General features: G+C 44.6%; 1 protein-coding gene across 1 annotated transcript in view; it reads left to right on the top strand.

Moving 5' to 3' along the window:
* The window catches only part of fbxl7 (F-box and leucine-rich repeat protein 7), a 54,504-nt gene extending 35,712 nt beyond the window's left edge, over positions 1 to 18,792 (top strand). Inside the window, exons 3-4 of the mRNA XM_072669319.1 lie at positions 12,839 to 13,444; positions 15,418 to 18,792. Coding sequence (XP_072525420.1) covers positions 12,839 to 13,444; positions 15,418 to 16,154 — 1,343 coding nt within the window. The 3' untranslated portion in view covers positions 16,155 to 18,792. The remainder of the gene's footprint in view (positions 1 to 12,838; positions 13,445 to 15,417) is intronic.
* Positions 18,793 to 21,124: the final 2,332 nt, after the last annotated feature.

Raw genomic sequence — 21,124 nt, 5'->3', positions numbered from 1 at the left:
AATACTGTTAACATTTTCTGAACTATAGCTATACTGTGTCTGGATCATTTAACCAACATTAGCATGTGTTGGTAAGTTAGACAAGCAACATCAAGCTATGCAGGCAATCAGCTCTCCAGCTGCTCTCCAAAGCCTAGTTTTGCTTGTGCAAAATTGTGGAACTGGTCTTTCTAAGCAGACGCTGCTGAGCAGGGCTCCCCCTACAGGCAGGAAGTGTAATTCGCATGTAAATCTGTGTTTCTGTACAAGCTGAGGGATACACAACCATCATTGAGAGTGAAAAAGGTAAAGAAGCATGTGGACTAAGGCGGTAGTATAATCATATTACAGGATTTGACACAAATATGATTTATTTGACAAATATGACAAATATAACAATGACTTATTGAGCGAGTGTTGCCCCGCTCGCTTCACCAGAGTTACGTAGTGCAGAGTAGCAGCTATAGAGATGCTATTCTCCCTATTTTGCAGTCAGTGAAGCAACATAATTTTGAGGCTGCTATTTTAAGAAACAAAATGCTACATAATGCTACATTAAGCCACGTGTACCACAGTCGTGTGTGTTTTTTTGTTTGTTTTTAATTTTCTCTCAATTTCTCCCACCTATCCGTAGCTCCCCCTAGTACTAGCTACTAATTCTCCCTACACTAGGAGGTTAAGGACTTAACACAAGTCTCACACCACCTCTTTTCAAACTGTCGTTAAGGCGGTACTGCAGGGCAGCCGACATGCTTGGAGAAAAGTGCCGGACCCCCAGCTCTAAGGCACCAACTAACTGGTGGTCAACATTGCTTTAGGAGTGCATAAAAAGAGAGAGAGCACCATCTACCCACCTGGAAAGAGCATAGCCAGTTGTGCTCTCTTGGACTCTGGCTGCTGATGGCAAAGCAGCATGTTGAGTTTAAAGATGCTAGCTTGCCTGCTCCCTTGTAGTGTGTCAGGTTCAGCTGAAGAGGGATGGGAGGGGATGGAAGGGGCTGTTTTGAGGAGTCTACCCTAATTCTGGCCATATTTCAGATGGTCACCATCTTTCTTTCTAGCCAAAGGGTAACTTTCAGCTTCTTTAAGGGCGAATGTCTTTGTGAAACTAAACAACACAAGAGAATGTGTGTGTGTGTGTGTGTGTGTGTGTGTATGGGTGCAAGCGTGAGCATTTGTTTGTGACCTCCAGTTCACCTGAACTCCAGGCCTTCTCCAGGAGTCTGCAGAAAACATGGAAAGTCACTCGTACGCCAAACATCTCATTTGCATCCTTCAGAAGGGAGGAGATTTTCTGCTCCGATTGTGGTTAAAAGTCCAGGCTGAAGATAAGCACCAATCTGCGCCGTGCGTACTTCAGAGCAATTATTCTTGGAACTCTCCTGAGATGAAACAGCACTTCTGTTGTCAAATTTGCGGCGTATTTACTCTCCGTGGGAACATTTTCAAGGAGATTGGTCAAGGAGAGTGTCCTTCAGGTTGTGTTGGATTCATGTAGGAATATTCAGTTGAACCAAAAATGCAGTTGCTAGTCAGAGAAAGCTCAGTAATAGCAGGCTTTATCAGTGTAGCCGCTGAAGGAGTGTTGAACCTGAGTGCTTGCAGGGGCTCTGTGAAATGGGCTGAATGGCAAAATGGCATTCCACACATTCCCTTCTGTCATTTGAAGGAGTCATCAGTAAGACCTCTTTTTCATTGCTTATCTTAGTGTCAGGGTTCTTCACTGCACTTGGACCCATCGCTCTGATACTGATCTGTTTATATATACACACTGCCCATCAAAAGTTCAATAAATGCAAATGATATATGGACAAAAGTATTAGGACACCTGCTCATTCGTTGCCTCCTTTGAAATCAAGGGTATTTAAAAAGAGTTTATCCTGACTTTGTTGGAATAACTGTCTGTTGGCTGATCACCACCCCTCCACCTCATCCCAAAAGTATTGGCTGGAGCACCATCCATCATTCCAGAGAACCAGATGTAGTTCCAATGCTGGGGGGCTTTACACCCCTCTAGCCCATGGCTAGCATTAAGTAGCATGGTGCCAAAAGGTTCAGGTATATCCTCTACAGAGTGTCGTTTTCTATTAGCAGTACTTCTCCACAGGGACAAGCTGAGAGTGTTTGTTTGCACGCAAATAGGTACAACCTAACAGTGCATTCATTAGAAGGGGTGTCCACAAACTTTTGGACATGTAGTGTATTAAGTAACGCAGAGAAAATGCCCATTTTAAAAGGAGCTCAGACAAACCTGCCTATGCTAAAAGTGGACTAAGACCACCTCTGGAAGGGGGAAGGGGGGGGGGGGTCTGAGTTTGGGTCCTTTGTACGCCCATCTAGAGGCGTCTGAGACGGTTTGACGTGTTCACATATCAAGTCAAACCATAACTCAGCAGTTGGAGACCACTTGAAACACTGAATATGCCATCATAATCACCCCTTTAATCAGTCTGCGGGATCTCTCTTTTCTAAATTGAAAAATCTACCACCAAGACCAAGTAAACGGTTGAGAGACTCTTCAAAAGCATCCATTGCTTCATGACTCGGGAAGGACATAGGGCAAGTAGCGCAATGTGACATCTGCAGGAAAATCGTGGAGATCCTGTAGTACTGCAGTCGTCTAAAGTGTCAGTTTGATCACCGGAGATGCCATAGCCATCCGTAATCAGGAGGCCCAGAGAGCCATCTCTCAGGGTAGGATGGCCCTCCATGTCCCTGCATCAGTCAGCCTGATGTTAGCCAGCGTGGCCGTTGGTTAACTAATGAATCAGAACTGGCAGCTAGTGTCCACCTCCCAGCGTACTGAACTGTCCAGTGATGTTGAACTGATAGCCAATCACAGCATAACTAGGGAGATTCTGACAGTTTTGGCTCACTTACTGTAGAATAATCACTATAGAGGTACTCCTCTGCTCATCTTGGAAGGATTTGATTGCATCCAGCCACAGGAATGATGTTCGATTCCGATGTTGGATGTTCAGTTCTTGATCAGAAACACTGCTCCAACTCATCCTAGTCATCATAGTATTGGATGGAGCTCCATCACTCCAGAGAACACACTTCCGCTGCCTCACAGCCTAGTGTTTGCAGGCTTCATGGCCTTTGCTTTGGGCTTTCTGACCTTAGACTGCCTTTCGGTTGGCAATGGGTGTACCGTAAAGTAGCTGAGCTCGCTAATTAGAAGGGGCCATCTGCGTATTTATATACAGTGTAAATTCAGACCATTTGTGTACATCTGTGGTCAGAGCATCAGGTGTCCCCAAAAGCTTTCATTGGTTGTAGTTTTAAACTGAGTTGGCGATTTATTTTTATTTTTTTTCCCCTTTTGGCTTCTTGAAACTGAAACACTAACAAGCGGCCTGTTATTATTGCCACTGTCATTTCCAGTAAGCTTTAGAACGGAGAGTGAAATGTTTTGTGTTCTTAAATGTTAATGTTTCAGTGCTCATTTCATCATGAATGAGTACAGTGTAATTAGAATCATTAGCACTGATTAGAGTAAATCTACTCTAACTGGCACTTAGCAAGCTTAAAGACTCAGGACTGATCTTCAACAGCCTTTGGAATTACTATGAAAATGATTGGTTTCGCTTCTGAAAACTGGCTTGTTTGGACCTTAATCCGGAAAAAGGCGTAACACTTCTTAAATAACATTCCGGCCCACGTTGAAGACCTTCACTCGGTTGTTTTGACTCTGGAGAATACATGCCCGAGCCTATTAGATGGGATGACAGTGGGCTACTTTACAATCTTAATCCTATAATGCCTCCAAATCCTCCGCACTGGGAGCAGGATGGGGAGGCCCCAAATATGAGCGGAAACAATCTTTGACTTTATGAAGCTGAAAACGCTGTACTTGCGTGTCTCTGCACTTCTTAAAGTTTGCTCAGTTTCTACAGTTCAGTGTAGGCTTGGGTGGTATAACGGTAGTAGTAGTAGTAGTAGTAGTACTGTGATATTTAAAAAACGAGGTATTTCAAAATTAGTACTTGGTCAGATAGGCTAAATAAGCTCATTCGCCCATGTGCATTTAAGAGAGCCACAGAGTGGGGGCGCTGTGGCAGCTCACTGATTGGTGAGGTCTTGAAAAATGGTGGGGAATAAACACAAGCCCAAGCACAGCAAGCAAACCTGGATGAACCAGTCTACCGAATGTACCTGAAAACGACCATTTACTCGACTCTGTGCTCTCAGATATGAGGCTTTGTGTGATTTGAGCCCCAGTTAGCTGAAACATGGCCTGTGCTGTGGTGTTTAGCCTGCTAGTCAACGTATCTAATCCTAGATAACTGGCTACCAGTCCAAACACAGCAGATCCGGCCTCTCATTTCCCTTTTCTGTCTCTCCCAACACCAGTCGCTCAACTTCGCTCTCGGACACAAGTTTTTATGGTCAACACTTCAGTGTCGGGAGCTCAGCAGTTAGTCAACAGCAGCTGCACTGGACTGTCTGATACTCAGTGGAGCTGTAACTGAGCTACCTAAGCAAAGCTTAGCTTAGTGAGTGGCTCCAGATCCAAAACCAGGGACACAAAACTTCAAATTCAGCCTTTCTGTCCTTTCGGCAGCAGCCGCTCGATCGTCAGCCACCAGTCGCCCGAGTCTTTCTCATCTAGACGTTTATAAGTGGGCTTTCAGACAGACTGACTTGAATTGGTTCTGTGGTGAGGAGGCTGTTATGCTGCTAATGCTGTTAACCAGCTTCTCTCTCCTGATTCAGAGCAGTTGAACATTTGTAATGGTCAGATTGACGGTTTAATATTTATTGAACACTGTGCAGTGTTCACTTTATCACCCTGCAAGCAAACGTTGTAATTTTTCTTTTTAGTTTTTAGACAGTATAACTCTACAACCAAACCATCCCTTTCCTCTGTTATAAAGGTATGAAGAAATACCATTCAACCCTAGTTCAGTATAAACACAATGAATGGTCTTCCCTTACACTTAAACATTCCATGGAAAAAGTAAACTTGTGCTAAAGTGGGCTTTAAAAATACAGATTTTAGCATTGTTGCATTTTAATGCTAAGGAATACAGAAAGGCAGTGTAAAAATTGCCATGTAAAACTGAATTATTGCTGTTTTTGATACATAAAACCACACAAAAAGAGCACTTCATGCCCAAAAAATCCAAGAAATCCATGAGGAAAGTAGGCTATGGGCCCTTTAATGGAACCTGTTAGCTGTTCGGAGAGCTTCTGTTCTAGATCTTGGGAGTATTAGGAGGCCGAACAGGTGAACCACACCAAAACGAGCTCCATTTTATGTGAGATACATCAAAACAGGAATGTAAAGCTTCATCCCGACGTGATGGATTAAGTGCACGGCTGCAGAAACGTAGCTTATCGCTCAGCGTGGAGGTTTAGGCCTTGAAAGACTTAAGGGCCTTTACTGGGTGATGAGAAATTTACTGGGAAACTGTTTCCTTTCTCCTGCGCTGCTGTGAACGTAGATTTTGCAGGAAGGGGTTAATGCGCAGGCTGCTTGGGCAGCCCGTCTGAATTCTTCATCATACCTGTCTGGAATACCAATTTACAGCCCATAATGCACTGCAGACAGGCATGTCCCGCGCTGAAAGGAAGGCAGAAGAAGAGGCTTTAATGGGAAGTGCTTAGACAAACTGGGCTGGGATTGTTGTTGCTTTTCTAAGATTAGTCTCTCAGTGGCTACAAATGGTTGTCTGAGGAACACCGTTGTTAGAATTTGGGCAGTTGGTGGAAACCGTGGTCATGAAGTGGTCATGAAAGTGAGGATTCTTATGGAGCTTCGTGGTGGCCTGGACAGGACGTAATACATTCTTCTGTGACAATTTGGGAGGTCATTTGACCACCCACTGGAAACAAACTTAAATCTAAATATTTCCTCCACATTTTGGACATAATTCCTATTAATTGACTGAGTTTAAAATGTATTTAATTTTTTTGTAACATTAAATTTGGCCAATAAACAATAATTATGGAAAGGTGACTTGCATGTTTTTAATCTTTTGTCAGTGCCCATATTTTTGCATGAGAATGAACAGTATCAGTCAAAAGTTTGGACACACCTGGTTTAATGTTTGCTGATCATCATCTTAAAAACAGCATGCAGCTACAGTATGTTAGTGAGCATTAATACTTACTCATTTACTTATTGACTAAGACCAATAAATAGGCTTAATAGCATATATGACCAGATAACCTCCTTTCAGTTCAACATACAACTTAGACCTACTTGACCCACCCTCAGCCACCACATGCTAACAACGGTGTGAACCCATGTGTCCTCTTTTTCTTAAAAACAAAAATATGGTCACCTTAGCAGTTGGATCAACTGTTTTTAAGATGATGACCAACATACATTCATACACACCGTGTGTGTCCAAACTTTTGACATCATGCAAAAAATGTGGGCATTGCCAAATTATTTTCTAAGACCCTATCCCGAGCTAATTGGTAATTGGTAGCTCTGCTAGCCCAGAGCTAATTTGCTCCAAACTGCTGAATGGTGTCCTACAACACAATTCACTGTATTGCTACCTGCTACTTCCCTACAAGTAATTTATTACATATGTACAGTGTAATTACTATGTAATTAGTCTCAATATTCCCTTGATCTGTAAGGCTTAGCTACTATAATACATCTCCAACACCAGAAAAGGCTCTGATGTGTATGGTGGCGTATTTTTTATGGCTGCCTGTTAGCTGCAGACTCTCATTTGAAGAAACAGGGCAGATAACCGGGGCAGAGCTCTGTGTGTTCGGGGTCATTTGGTGGGTAGGGGGGCAACAGAAGCCTTGGTGGAGGTTTTTACAAATAGGCCTCTGATTAAGACTGAAAGGAGATTAGTGAATTCTTAATCCCTCTCTTCTTTCTGCTTCTTAGCAGCCTGGCACACTCGCGGCACAGCGTCTGTTCCATAGAGGTGATCTAAGCTGGGCAAATCCTGACGTGTGCCCTGTCCGGCGAGGTGATCGTAGAATTGCTCAAGGCGCTGATTCTTCAGCGGTTCTTCTGTTGCAGTGCCAACCGAACAAAATAGGGGTGTAAACCTTTGACCTTTGACAAAGATTCAGTTCAGTTCTGCCTCTTAAAGAAACCAGTGAACGCGCCATGACTGAAGACTTCTAGTTTATACAAGGTTGCAGGTTACCTTGTAGCTGTGCTAGGCATCCGTCTTATGACCCACATGTTTTTTTGGGGTTTTTTTTTTGTGGGTCCAGTCTATTGTTTTTACCTGAAACGCTCTTCAGAAACTCCACAGAGGTCCAGTCCAATCACTTGCTCCTACTTTATCTAGCATTATAAACTAAATTTAAGGTGATAAGTTTCAAAACATTTTGATTTTGGTAGCTTAATATTCACAAAACAGCAGAAAAAAAACTATAATACTACATTTATTGGACCACAGGAGTATAGCCAAGCTAGCCTAGAAAAAAAAAGCTAACCTACCATAGCTTTTAAGACTGTAACAACAACTCTTTAGCATTATTGACCCACCACCCAAATATTACCTGCTTTGGGGTGGTCAGTCCTGTGGGGTCCTGACCATTGAAGAACAGGGTGAAAGGAGGCTAATAATGGAGTCTGCAGAGAAACAGATGGATACAGTCTGGAACTATAGAACTATAGAACTTTAGTGCTCATATATGGAAGCTGATGGAAAAGACAGTGAATGTAGAAACAAAGAGGTGGTCTTAATGTTATGGCTGATTGGCCACCATTTCAAAATCACGATTACAATCCGCTTCCCGAAATTCGTCTCTCCTTCACTTAATGACTTGTTTTTCACTTTGATGTTTGTTTCCTAGACGCGACTGTGGACTAGCATGCTAAAACGCAGTCAACTGGGCTCTCCTGGGGTGCAGGAGCTCGGTCCAGCCTCTGTAATTGCATTCTGGGAGCTTCTTTAGAAGCTGGTTGTGCTTACAGAAAGGGTGGTATTGTAGCGTGTGAGAGCTGAAGGCCCGAAGCCAGCCAGCACGGCCACTTCCCTCGCTCCATCTCCAGTGGTGACATTAAAAAGCATAATTGGCCTGAACTTCCCCTGCCAGCTTCCAGTGGGTCCGCACAGCATGAGTCCGTCCCACGCACTGGCTGTGCTGCACACCTCGGCCTGCACCGGGGCAGCTTAGGCCGCACACTCCAAACTATACGGCTCTATCTGTTCGCATGTGGGACACATTTCCAAAGCTGTATGGTTTTGGCCATCGTTTGGCCTGTGCCCCTTTCACACGCACTACGTCTACATGTTGTTCTTAGCGGCATTGCCGCCTTCTGGATTTCGGGCCGTATGTGTACAGGTGCCTTCAGGTTTGACTGCACAGGTCAGTTGACTTTTGTATGGTAAAAAGCTGTTGTGCTGTGAGTGGAGCCATGAAGCAGACCAACTACTGTTTTGCCCAGTAGTCATAGCAACTGCTTAGCAACATCTTAGCAACCACTTGAAATAGCATTGCAACTGCCTTGCCCATGCAGAGAAACCACCTGGGACATTATAGCAACAACTTAGCAATAGCTTAGTCCTAACTGCATTGCTACCACCAGGGATACCATAGCAGCCGCTTATCTTGGAACCACCTGGAACAGCATAGCAACTGCCTAGTGGCCACATAGCAACCGCCGGGGACACCATGGCAACTGCTTAGCACCAGCTTTAGGAACCACCTGGAACAGCGTAGCAACTGCCTAGCAACCACATAGCAACTGCCAGGAACAGCTCCTAGCACAGCAACTGTCTTGTCAACACATAGAAACAACAAGGGACACCACAGCAATTGATCAGTAACAGCTTAGCAACTACCTAACAACCATTTCAATCACTAGGGAGCAAACTGCTTCACAACAGCTTAGCGATTACAAGAAATAGCAATGCAACTGCCTAGCCCATGCAAGGAAACCACCTGGGATACCATATCAAGCAGCTTAGCAACCACTTGGAACAGTATGCCAACTGTCTAGCCGATGCTTAGAAACAGCCTGGGACATCATAGCAACTGCTTAGCAACCACTTGGAACACCACAGCAACTGCCTAGTAACAGCTTAGCAACTACCTTTGCAACCTCTGGGCATACCATGGCAAAATGCTTAGCAACAGCTTAGCAACCACATGAAACAGCATTGCAGCTGCCTAGCCCATGCACAGAAACCACCTGGGATACTATATTAAACATCTTAGCAGCCGCTTTGAACAGCACAGCAACTACTTAGCAACCCCATTGCAACCACCTGGAAATTGCACAAGCTGGCCAATCACCCTGCAGTTTTTGAGGAAATGTACTTTTCTAATTGAATTTTGTCACTGTTTAATAAGCCACTTAAGACCATGTGTTGCAGCGATTTTACAGCGATTAAGAGGGTTCTAGCTAACAACATCCCAAATCTCTGTAATGCATGGCCTCCCTTGACTTATTGCTTTATTAAAAGTCGTCCCGGGCTGGACTTGTTTTGGATGGCTGCTGTTTTTATTGTGATGTGGTTTCCATATGGGGACACGTGGTGGCATTGAACTGGAAAGCCAGCCACCAGTTTGCCAGTATGCTGCCACACGATGGGAAAACATTGCTCATCTGTGGGGGCATATGGGGAGGAACACAGCTTCCCCGCTAAATCCTACTGCTTCCCACTTTTATTATTTTGAATTGTTGGGAACAAAAGCCATCTGCCAGAGAGAACAACACTGTGGACATGGTTAGGCCGTGTCAATGGGAGAAACAGCCTCGCTGCTCGTGATCCTGAGTAAATGGATTACATACAGCGTAAGCATCAGATGTTATTCAGTAGAGGCTACTTAAAAGCCTGAACCTGGCAACCCCTTTTCCCATGGTCCAAACCTCTATAACTCCACACCACACTGCACAAAGTGTATCTTCTGTTCCTTAATGTAGCTCTGTATCACTGTACCAATGTCCAAGTCACACTTATACGTCCGTAAGTTTGTAGACACCTGCTCATTTAATGTTTCGTCTGAATTCAAGAGTATATTAATAAGCAGCCTCTACTCCTCCGAGAATGCTTTCCACTGGGTGTTGGAACATTGCTGGGAGGATTTGACTGCATTCAGCTCTACAAGCACAACAGTGAGGTTGCATACTGATGTTGGATGATTAGTTCTGCCACTCCAACTGATCAATCCATCACTCCAGAGAACACAGTTCCACTGCTCCAGAGCCCAACGCAGGGCGGCTTTATTGCCGTCCAGCTGACACTTGGGCATGGTAATCTTAGGGTCACCAAAGCATCCCATTCTATTGGCAGTGCTTTTTTAAGGACACCTTTGTCAGATCATTTGAATAAGAGGTGTCTGGATACTTTTGGATGTGGTGTATATGGACGTACTTATCGATCATTCATTTTACGAAGCCACGATATCATAAGAACAGCTAATATGAACTTTTAACATTATTTTCTTTAAATGTTAGTAAAAGTGTAGCAAGTAGGACTTTACTGGTACAGTGTCAGTGACCTCGTTTACACCTGGTTATTTTCGGAGTCGGATCTGGGTAAGATACACTCAGCGGTCAAATGCGTCTCCGGTCAGTCAGACTGAATACGATTGCTGTGGGATGGAATATGCAAACTCGCTCGGTACGCAGCAGTACACCACCACCATACTGGTGTTTGGGTTATACTGGGAGGGCTTTTGGTTACAATGCTATAACATGTCTCAAATGCGTCTCAGATCAGAGCACCTCCTAAAGTGGTCTGACCAATCGGATTTAAATTGGGTTCGTTTACACTGGCATTTTTATGTAGTAGCTACAGTAGTTTCCAGTAGATCACTGTTCAAGTACGATAATCTGCTGTAATTCAGTATTCACAGGCATCATTTATTTTTTATAATAAATAATAATTTAAATTTAAATGTAATGAACAATTAACATAGCAGAATAAATAAATGATCAGTGTGCTGCCAAGGTAGGGTTCGTGTGACCCAAGTTGAGGCGTGTGTACCTGATGAAATACAACCGTGTCCCCTGGAAAGCTCTGCTAGGCCCACAGTTCTGTCAGGGCTGTACGGAAAAAGGATGTGAGGCCCGGGTGCATGTGTCCAGTCAAGGGGGATCTGAGTGGACCAGACGGGCCTCCGGAGCTGAGGAAACGCTGCGGGAGATTAGTGTCAGTTAATATGGCTTCCTCAGCCGAGTGGTCGAATTTCCTGAAACACGCCGTGTGTCTTAGCAGTTAGCGCATGACGAGGACCAGCCTGTTGTAGGTGAGGAAAGATAATAGATTTGCTGAGGAAATGACTCAAGAAGTAGACTGGCTTACGCTTTTTCAACAGCTTGTCTCTTTACTTTTTTTTTGCGTAATGAATTTCAGAGCGCTGTGGGTGGAGCTAGGAAAGAAAAATTACAAATGAGATCTCCTTAATCTCTGTAGTTTCTCTCAGACAACAATGAGATCTGATAATAAAAAAAAAGACAAAGGAGACTTGAGCATAGGTCTCCTGCTGCTCACATGTGTCTCCTGAGATAAAGGCTTGTTCAGTTTTAGTACAGATCTCAATGAAGTCTCATGTTGAGCTCAGATTTGCCAAAATAATAACACTACTAAAGACAGCAGTCTCATTATTAACCATTTCTCATTGATTCTCTTTAGAGCCCTTTTTCAGTTCTGATGCTCTGGGGTACCATTTTATTCCCTTTATTATCTGAACATTTAACAAATATACAAATTCACTTTTCATTTGAATACACTGGGATTTTGCAGTATCCTTGATGCTTGATCAGATAAAGCATCATCATCATCTCTCACTGGATGCCCAGATAACCAAACCGAGACGCTCTTATTTTGGACACATTAGGAGAATGATCAGTTCACTGGGAGGGGGGAAAACAAGAGCAAATCAATTCAGCTTGGAACAGCCGAGGAACAGGATGACCAGTAACAAGATGGAAGGATATAAACAGAGGAATCATGAATGAGCTATTAATAAACCCGAAGATACAAACAGAGGACAGGATATTTTGGAGAATCACTGCTCATTTGTTTTTTCTTTTTTTTTTACTATGCAAAATAATTTTTGTTCAAGGTTTCTTTACTGAGAAACCCCTGTTCATTTTAAAAGGGAAAATATGGAGAGATTAAATCAAAGGGAGAGTAGGGGCGTCCCAATCGACTTATTTTAATGCTGAGAATAAAGAAAGAGCGACCACGCATATCTCTGACAAACACAACTATTACCACATTGTCCACTGAGTCCACTGACCTTATAGAGGGAAAGTGCCCTCTGTAGCATCCAGGCTTTGTTAGCTCCGTTAGCTCATTAGCTCATCTGAAGATGCAGCAGTTGTTACTCATCTGACATAAAATCTGCCATTTGTCCTTAGCTGTTTTTGCATAATGCCTCTAAACACCAGTACAATCATTAGAAAACAGTAAGCCCGTCGTCCTTCATTCATTTCAACCGAAGTCAACTGGACGAGCGTCCAGGCTTTTTTTCTGTCCTGGCACCAAAGTGGTGGAACGAGCTTCCCCTGGGTGTCCGAACGGCAGAGTCACTCGCTGTCTTCAAACGCAGACTGAAGACCCTCCTCTTCTGAGAGTACTTGGACGAATAGCAGAGGGGTCACCTTATTGACTTGTGTTTAGTAGAGTCTAAACTTGGAGGTGTCTTTACATTTTTAGCCTTTTCAAACTAGCTGAGGTTTTTCTTGGGTGAATAGCAAAGCACTTTTGTTAGTCGCTCTGGATGATAGCGTCTGCTAAATGCCGTAAATGTAAATGTAATGTCATACTGTCCTATTAGCAACATTAGCTTTGTAGCTCCAGGGCAAAACTAAAGACCCCCAAAAATCTCTTGACTGATTTGGGCTAAGGGTTGAATTAGTCTTTCCTCTTCTCTTTTGTCCTCACGTTTTCTCTTCCTTTCTCCTCAGACTCTGACGTGAGCATGCGGACGCTGAGCACGCCCAGTCCGGCTCTCATCCTTCCTCGCTCCTCGCCTGCCCTCTTCAATGGCTCCTCCACTTCATCTTCCTCCTTCACCGCAGAGACGATTGCCATGGTGCACTCGCCGCCTCCTGCCGGTCTCACGCACCCTCAGCGGTGCATGCGGCAGCCTCGGGACCAGCAAGGGGCACCCATCGACGTTCTGCCGGATCACGCCTTCCTGCAGATCTTCGCCCACCTGCCTACCAATCAGCTGTGCCGCTGTGCACGCGTGTGCCGCCGCTGGTACAACCTGGCTTGGGACCCAAGGCTGTGGCGGACTGTGCAGCTGACGGGCGATGTGCTACACGTGGACCGTGCCCTGAGGGTGCTCACACGCCGCCTCTGCCAGGACACACCTAACGTCTGCCTCACCCTGGAGACCGTGGTGGTCAGCGGCTGCCGCAGACTGACTGATCGCGGCCTCTACACGGTGGCGCAGTGTTGCCCAGAGCTCCGGCGCTTGGAAATGGCCGGGTGCTACAATGTGTCCAACGAGGCCGTGTTCGAGGTGGTCTCGCGATGCCCTAACCTGGAGCACCTGGACATCTCAGGTAGACATCTCGTATTAGTGAGAGTCTAGAGTTATCAAACCACTCATTTTTTGTTTTATTATTATTATTATTTTTAAGAAGCCCGGCGCCTTTAACTTTAATTTGAGCCATTTAACCCGAGTCCAATGACTCACTGTCTTTTTGGGCTTGTTTTATATTAGTCATATGGTGTTTTTTCCCCCTCAGCTTCCCACTTTCCCAGCCTGGGCTGCTGTCGCACGCCCATTAGCACTCCATGTAGCATGTGTATATATACCTCTATATATTCATCCATTGAGACTCAAGTGCATGTCAGGTCTCTTATGCGCCCCAAAAGAACAGGACTCACTGAACTCACAGATCATCGAAAACATCATATTCATGCTGCTAGCCATCGGGGATGGGTAGATGGCGCTCCCCCCACATCGCTTCATTCAAACATGAATCATTCAAATCCCCTGACCTCACACAACCATGTGAACTTTCCGCAACACTCCTAGAAGAAAACAATCCTGACAGCAAACGCGGCACGGCCAAAACGCAGCATATCCCAAAAAACCCGCCCAAATTAAGCTCAACCCAAACACAGCCTGAGTCAAACACCGCCTAACCTAAAAACAGCCCGCTCCAGAAACACTGCTCAGCTTAAAAACTGCTACGATCAAAGGAAGTGTGTGCAGTTTCAGGCAAGCTTGTGGTGATTTAGGCAACCAGTTTACGCCGTACTAATCGGTGAGTTATAAGCTTCTACTATTTTAGCAGCACTAGTCTCACAGCTCCAGTGCAAAACGAAACACGAAACGTTTATTCCCAATTTAGTCTGGGAGTGCTGGGAGGGTTAGCAGGAAGGCTAGCATGTGCTTCCTCACAGTCACATGAAGCTACCCACTGACTGTGCTAACACAGCTGAACACGCTTGGAGGAGAGCGCTAACTTCTGTCACGGCCCGACTACATTCACAGTAAAAGTGGAGTTTCCTTAAACACACAGCGCAACCCAACGCTGCTATCCTGAACAGACTGCTGGGGCTGGTTCTACTCCACCTCACTGCTCATCACAGGAGACAGCTGTGGGGCTCTTTTTTTTCCTCATAGATTATTCTGAAATGTCCACGACTTCCTCTCGGGGCTGGGAAATGTATTAATAGCTCTGGCGTTCGGTCCAAGCGCTCTACTTTCCAGGAGGAAAATAAGCCCATGCAGGACCAGGACCTCTGACTTCAGAGTGCTTTGGGATGGTCTGCTGCGCTCATTAGGGGAATGACTGATAAAGGCATTGACTGATTTGACACTGCTGATGAATGATTTTTCTATACAGGGTAAATTAGAAGAGGGCTGTTCTGTTGTTTTATTGGAGACGTTGCTTCCAGTATGAATTTCTTGAACTACGCAGGACTGCTGTCAGATTTATCTCTCCCTGATTTATTATTCTTTGTCGTCACGGCACGGTTTGCGTAAACTGAATTTGAGCCAACTCACGGACCCCCTGCCCCCCCCCCACCCAGCCCAAGCCATCCATCTTTCTTCTTCAACCTTGAAAACAATATCCGAACCCCCGGGAGGACACTATAGACGGAACAATATGAAATGCCTGGCAAGTGAGAAATTCCAAAAATCCTCCTCCTTCTCCACCAAGCCCTTTCCTGGTGTTTTATTTCGGACTTCCTGCACTACTTCCTGCTGGACTACGCTGTTTCAGTCTCCAGTCAGTTGATGCTCCTCCAGAGGATAATGATGCAGTGTGGCTCCCTCTGCTGGCACATGCTGATATAGCATCCTTAAAACCTGTGGAACTCTTTACCTCTTTTATTCATGCAGAAGCTGTACAGGACAATAAAATTATTGGTGCTGCAGGACAGTAGCAGCTTAGCCAACATGGGTATCGAACCCACAACCCTGTGATCATTAACCAAAGGTTCTTCCACCATTCCACTACTGCCATACCTGCAGTACTTATTCTGAAAAGTAATTTTACCGTCTCTTCTTCCTTTGCAGGGTGCTCCAAGGTGACCTGCATCAGCCTGACCCAAGAGGCGTCCGTCAAGCTGTCTCCTCTCCACGGCCAGCAGATCTCCATCCGCTACCTGGACATGACCGACTGCTTCGCCCTGGAGGACGAGGGCCTGCACACCATCGCCGCTCACTGCACTCAGCTCACGCACCTCTATCTGCGCCGCTGCGTGCGCCTGACCGACGAGGGCCTCCGCTTCCTCGTCATCTACTGCCCGTCCATACGCGAGCTTAGCGTCAGCGACTGCCGGTTTATTAGCGACTTCGGCCTGCGCGAGATCGCCAAGCTCGAGGGCCACCTGCGCTACCTCAGCATAGCGCATTGCGGCCGCATCACGGACGTTGGCGTGCGCTACATCGCTAAGTACTGTATCCGGCTACGTTACCTGAACGCGCGCGGCTGCGAAGGACTCACGGACCACGGCATCGAGCACCTGGCCAAGAGCTGCCTCAAGCTGAAGTCACTGGACATCGGCAAGTGCCCGCTGGTGTCGGACGCAGGCCTGGAGCTGCTGGCGTTAAACTGCTTCAACCTGAAGAGACTCAGCGTCAAGGCGTGCGAGAGCATCACAGGACGCGGCCTGCAGGTTGTGGCGGCTAACTGCTTCGACCTGCAGCTGCTGAACGTGCAAGACTGTGACGTGCCACTAGAGGCGCTGCGTTTCGTCAAGCGCCACTGCAAGCGTTGCGTCATCGAACACACCAACCCAGCCTTCTTTTGAAAGCTAAGGGACGTTGAAATATGAGGAGATACAGTGGCTCCTACCGTGAAGGCTGTTACATAGAAAGAACCGGCTGTTTTTAGTGGGATACGTCTGCGGAAAATGCTCATTTTGCTATGGTGAATGAAAGCTAATGGGGATTAGCATAATCTCATTTGCACAGTGCTAACTAGCCCTGTTTCCGTTCATTATCAGCAACACTAGCACTTCTGGCTGAGGTATTCCAGCAAGTTTGTTGATACACTAAATTGCCAAGACAATCTTTGTGGGAATCTTGTGACAATGTTTAAAGAAAAGCAGCACACTGAATGTGATGATACACTGCAAAGACAAAAGACTAGCAATGATTAGCAATGAGAAGCAAGTCTTCATTCTGGTCGTGTTTTGTATTGTTCAGATAGAGCTGCAGCACATGTACAGACAGTAGTATGTAGCTGCAGTCCCGCACAAACAGCAGCAAGCTGGTCAAAGTCTCAGCTTGGGTGGAAGAAGCCCAGCTTGGACGAATGTTAGCCAACTACATAGACAAATACGTAAATCAGCTAGTGAGCTTAAATGTTGGGGAGGTAGCTCATCTATCCACCATCAACTATAGTCCTATATATACATATACCATTGCTGTCATAAAACCTTTATTCCAAGTCATTTTGGAGCATTTCTATTGGTCTATTCATCATCAGGGGCAGTGGTGGCTCAGCGGTTAGAGCTCCGGGCTATTGATGACAGGGTTGTGGGTTCGATACCCGGACTCACAGGCCCAAGTTCACTAGTGTGTGTGTGTTCACTATCAGGACACATTTCGCTGTACAAAATATAGTGACAAATATATGCACCTTCATTGTGAACCTCTGTTAGTATATATAGCTGCAAAAAAGAATCAGGGTTTTTAATGTGACAGCATAGATATATATATATATATATATATGTGTGTGTGTGCGTGTGTGTGTGTGTATGTATACAGTGGGGAAAAAAGGTATTTAGTCAGTCACCAATTGTGCAAGTTCTCCCACTTAAAAAAATGAGAGAGGCCTGTAATTGACATCATAGGTAGACCTCAACTATGAGAGACAAAATGAGAAAACAAATTCTGAAAATCACATTGTCTGATTTTTAAAGAATTTATTTGCAAGTAAATGATTTCTGGCTGTCACAGACCTGTAACTTCTTCTTTAAGAGGCTTCTCTGTCCTCCACTCATTACCTGAATTAATGGCACCTGTTTGAACTCGTTAACAGTATAAAAGACACCTGCAACCTCAAACAGTCACACTCCAAACTCCACTATGGTGAAGACCAAAGAGCTGTTGAAGGACACCAGAAACAAAATTGTAGACCTGCACCAGGCTGGGAAGACTGAAACTGCAATAGGCAAGCAGCTTGGTGTGAAGAAATCTACTGTGGGAGCAATAATCAGAAAATGAAAGACCTACAAGACCACTGCTAATCTCCCTCAATCAGGGGCTCCACGCAAGATCTCAGCCCGTGGGGTCAAAATGATCACAAGAACGGTGAGCAAAAATCCCAGAACCACACGGGGGGACCTAGTGAATGACCTGCAGAAAGCTGGGACCAACGTTACAAAGGCTACCGTCAGTAACACACTACGCCGCCAGGGACTCAGATCTTGCAGTGCCAGACGTGTTCCCCTGCTTAAGCCAGTACAGATCCGGGCGCGTCTGAAGTTTGCTAGAGAGCATTTGGATGTTCCGGAAGAGTTTTGGGAGAATGTCTTATGGTCAAATGAAACCAAAGTAGAACTGTTTCGTACAAAAACAACTGTGTTGTGTTTGGAGGAGAGTGAATGCTGAGTTGCATCCAAAGAACACTATACCAACTGTGAAGCATGGGGGTGGCAACATCATGCTTTGGGGCTGTTTCTCTGCAAAGGGACTAGGACGACTGGTCCGTGTACACGAAAGAATGAATGGGGCCATGTATTGTGAGATTTTGAGTGCAAACCTCCTTCCATCAGCAAGGGCATTGAAGATGAAACGTGGCTGGGTCTTTCAGCATGACGATGATCCCAAGCACACTGCCAGGGCAACAAAGGAGTGGCTTCGTAAGAAGCATTTCAAGGTCCTGGAGTGGCCTAGCCAGTCTCCAGATCTCAACCCCATAGAAAACCTTTGGAGGGAGTTGAAAGTCCGCGTTGCCCGTCGACAGCCCCAAAACATCACTGCTCTAGAGGAGATCTGCATGGAGGAATGGGCCAACATACCAGCAACAGTGTGAGCCAACCTTGTGAAGACTTACAGAAAACGTTTGACCTCTGTCATTGCCAACAAAGGATATATAACAAGTATTAAGATGAACTTTTGTTATTGACCAAATACTTATTTTCCACCATTATTTGCAAATAAATTCTTTAAAAAATCTGATGTGATTTTCAGAATTCTTTTTCCTTATTTTGTCTCTCATAGTCAATTACAGGCCTCTCTTATCTTTTTAAGTGGGAGAACTTGCACAATTGGTGACTGACTAAATACTTTTTTACCCCACTGTACATATATATTTATACATATATACATACATTTTTTGGTGCTTCGCATCAATGCCACTGTGTGTCCTTGTTCCACATAAGTACAAGTGTGTATATATATATATATATATATATATATATATATATATATATATATATATATATATATATATATATAAAATCAACTACAGTGAGTCCTCCCTGAAACAACAAGGTTCATATGAGCTACCTCATCAACACTTTAGCCAGCCAGCTAACGTAAGTAGCTTGCTAGTCAGTTGGCTAGCATTGCCCAGCTGGGGTCAGTTATCTGTTTGCATAAAAACTAAAGCCAGTGTCATGTATGTATTAAAACACCTGGTTTCTTCAAAATGGTCACCAAATTTTGGAGCAAAATCAGCCTAATGTATCGCATCCTTTAAGTGTCACTGATGGAAACGTCCACTGTCATTTAATATGACTGATTTTACCAAGGACTTGTTTTTATGTTTTTTAATCTATATTTATATACGCTCTGTCTGTATTTTTCTGATACCCTCCCTGTACACTTGCCTGATTACATTACCGGTAACCTGTACAGAAGTATGTATTCTATTTTGAAAGGGATTTTAAGGAACGAATGACCGGCAGTGCAGTTTGTGGTCTATTTTGGACGTGGGAGAACCAATGAAGTATAATATTAAAACTTAATGCTGGTGAGAAACACATTGGATTTGACCCGTTGTACAGTATGTAACATTATCCAACTTTCTTGACCACAGTAGCCTACAGTTTTACACAATGTTTACATGTGATTTTGCCGTGCTGAATGTTAGCTACACTACGTGGACAAAAGTATTGGGACACAGCTTTTAATCATTGAATTCAGGTGTTTCAGTCAGTCAAGTGTATAAAACTGAGCCCCTAGCCATGCAGTCTGCCTTTCTTACACACATTAGTGAAAGAATGGGTGGCAATTTCCTCCCTCTTAGATCTTCCACCATCAGCTGTGAGTGGTATTATTAAAAGTGGAGGTGTTTACGACCCACAGCAACTCAGCCACCAAGTGTCGGACCACATAAAGTTACAGAGCGGGGTCGGGGCCGAGTGCTGAGCTCAGACTTTTCTCATAGTGCAACTGACTCAGTAACTGCAGAGCTCCAGATCTGCTGCTGCTGTTAGAGCTGCAAAGGGGGACCAGCTCCATATGAATGCCTATGGGTTTATAATGAGATGTTACAAAAGCTCCTGTGTAAGTGTCCCAATACTTTTGTCTATATAATGTATGTCTGGTTCATCGTTTTAAAGATGCATTAAGTCCATTTTTCACTTTTGTTTTTTACATAAAATTAATATTACTTGTAAAATAACAAGGAAATTAATGAACCAGTGCCATTTTCTACAACAAATATGACCTTAAAAATGGTCAGTAATGGTCAGTTTGTTTCAGGTTTCTGAAAAGGGGGGGCGTTACGGTGGAATAAAGAAGGTCAAAGCCATATTACAAAGGGAGCTTGTTGTGTCGTGTGTTTTCTTTAGAATATTTAAGGGGTTTTCTTGCACTGCTTTTTCTCACGAAAGCTGGACTAATTGTATCTAATGAGCGCTGATGATCTTGAAGGGGTTCTTTGTTCAGTTCCTTTGACGTGGCCTGGCAGGAACTTCCCCTCACCGGTCTTATGCTTTACCAGAGCCTGCCAACCCTTAATGACCAATCTGCCCTCACACTGGGCAGATTAAACTTGACCTCTGACTCGACCAGCAAGTAAGAAACATTCCTCACAGCCACTTAAAGTCTGATCGAAGGAAGACTGTTTATGGAAATGCTGACCAAAGCCTTTCAGCCTTTCACTAAAGGGCTATGACCTTGTTTTTTCTGCACTCTTCAGCTTCAGCTCAAAGGAGATTCTCAAATGGTCAAGCGAGCATCACACTCAACACTCCCTCTACTAGCTGAGATAATAATCCAGCCACGATCGATGTATGAGACTGGTTTGGCCCCATGTACCAAAAAAGTCCTCATTTATTGACCATCTTCCAACCACTCTTCATCCCTTACAGTTAAACTAACTCTTTACTGCACCTTTAATATGTAAATTATCTCTGCTTTGATTGGTTGCTCTGTATTGCGTCTCATTAAAGTCACTGCTAAAGTATGCCTTATGAATTCATCATGGGTTGAATAGGTCTGGATGAACCACGTGGTGGGTTCATAAACGCTCACCGAGCACTTTATTAGGAACACTTTACGATGCAATGCTGGGTGGCCCTCAGTTCTTCATGGCATGGATTCCACAATATTCTCTCAAGCTCCGACTCTCCCGTTCCCATCCCTAAGACGTTCTTCTGGATTCAGATCAGGTCACTGGGAAGAACCAACACTGAGGAACACTGAACTCATTACTGAACCAGTTTGACACGCTTGGGCTTTTGTGATTTGGTACATCGTCATGCTGGAAGTAGCCGTTAGAAGATCTATGGCCAGGAAGGGATGCTCATGGTCAGCAACAATG

Source organism: Salminus brasiliensis, chromosome 23 (genome assembly GCF_030463535.1).
Source record: "Salminus brasiliensis chromosome 23, fSalBra1.hap2, whole genome shotgun sequence".
Taxonomy (NCBI): domain Eukaryota; kingdom Metazoa; phylum Chordata; class Actinopteri; order Characiformes; family Bryconidae; genus Salminus; species Salminus brasiliensis.
Note: the sequence above shows the minus strand (reverse complement) of the source record. Positions and strands in the feature narration are given on the sequence as shown.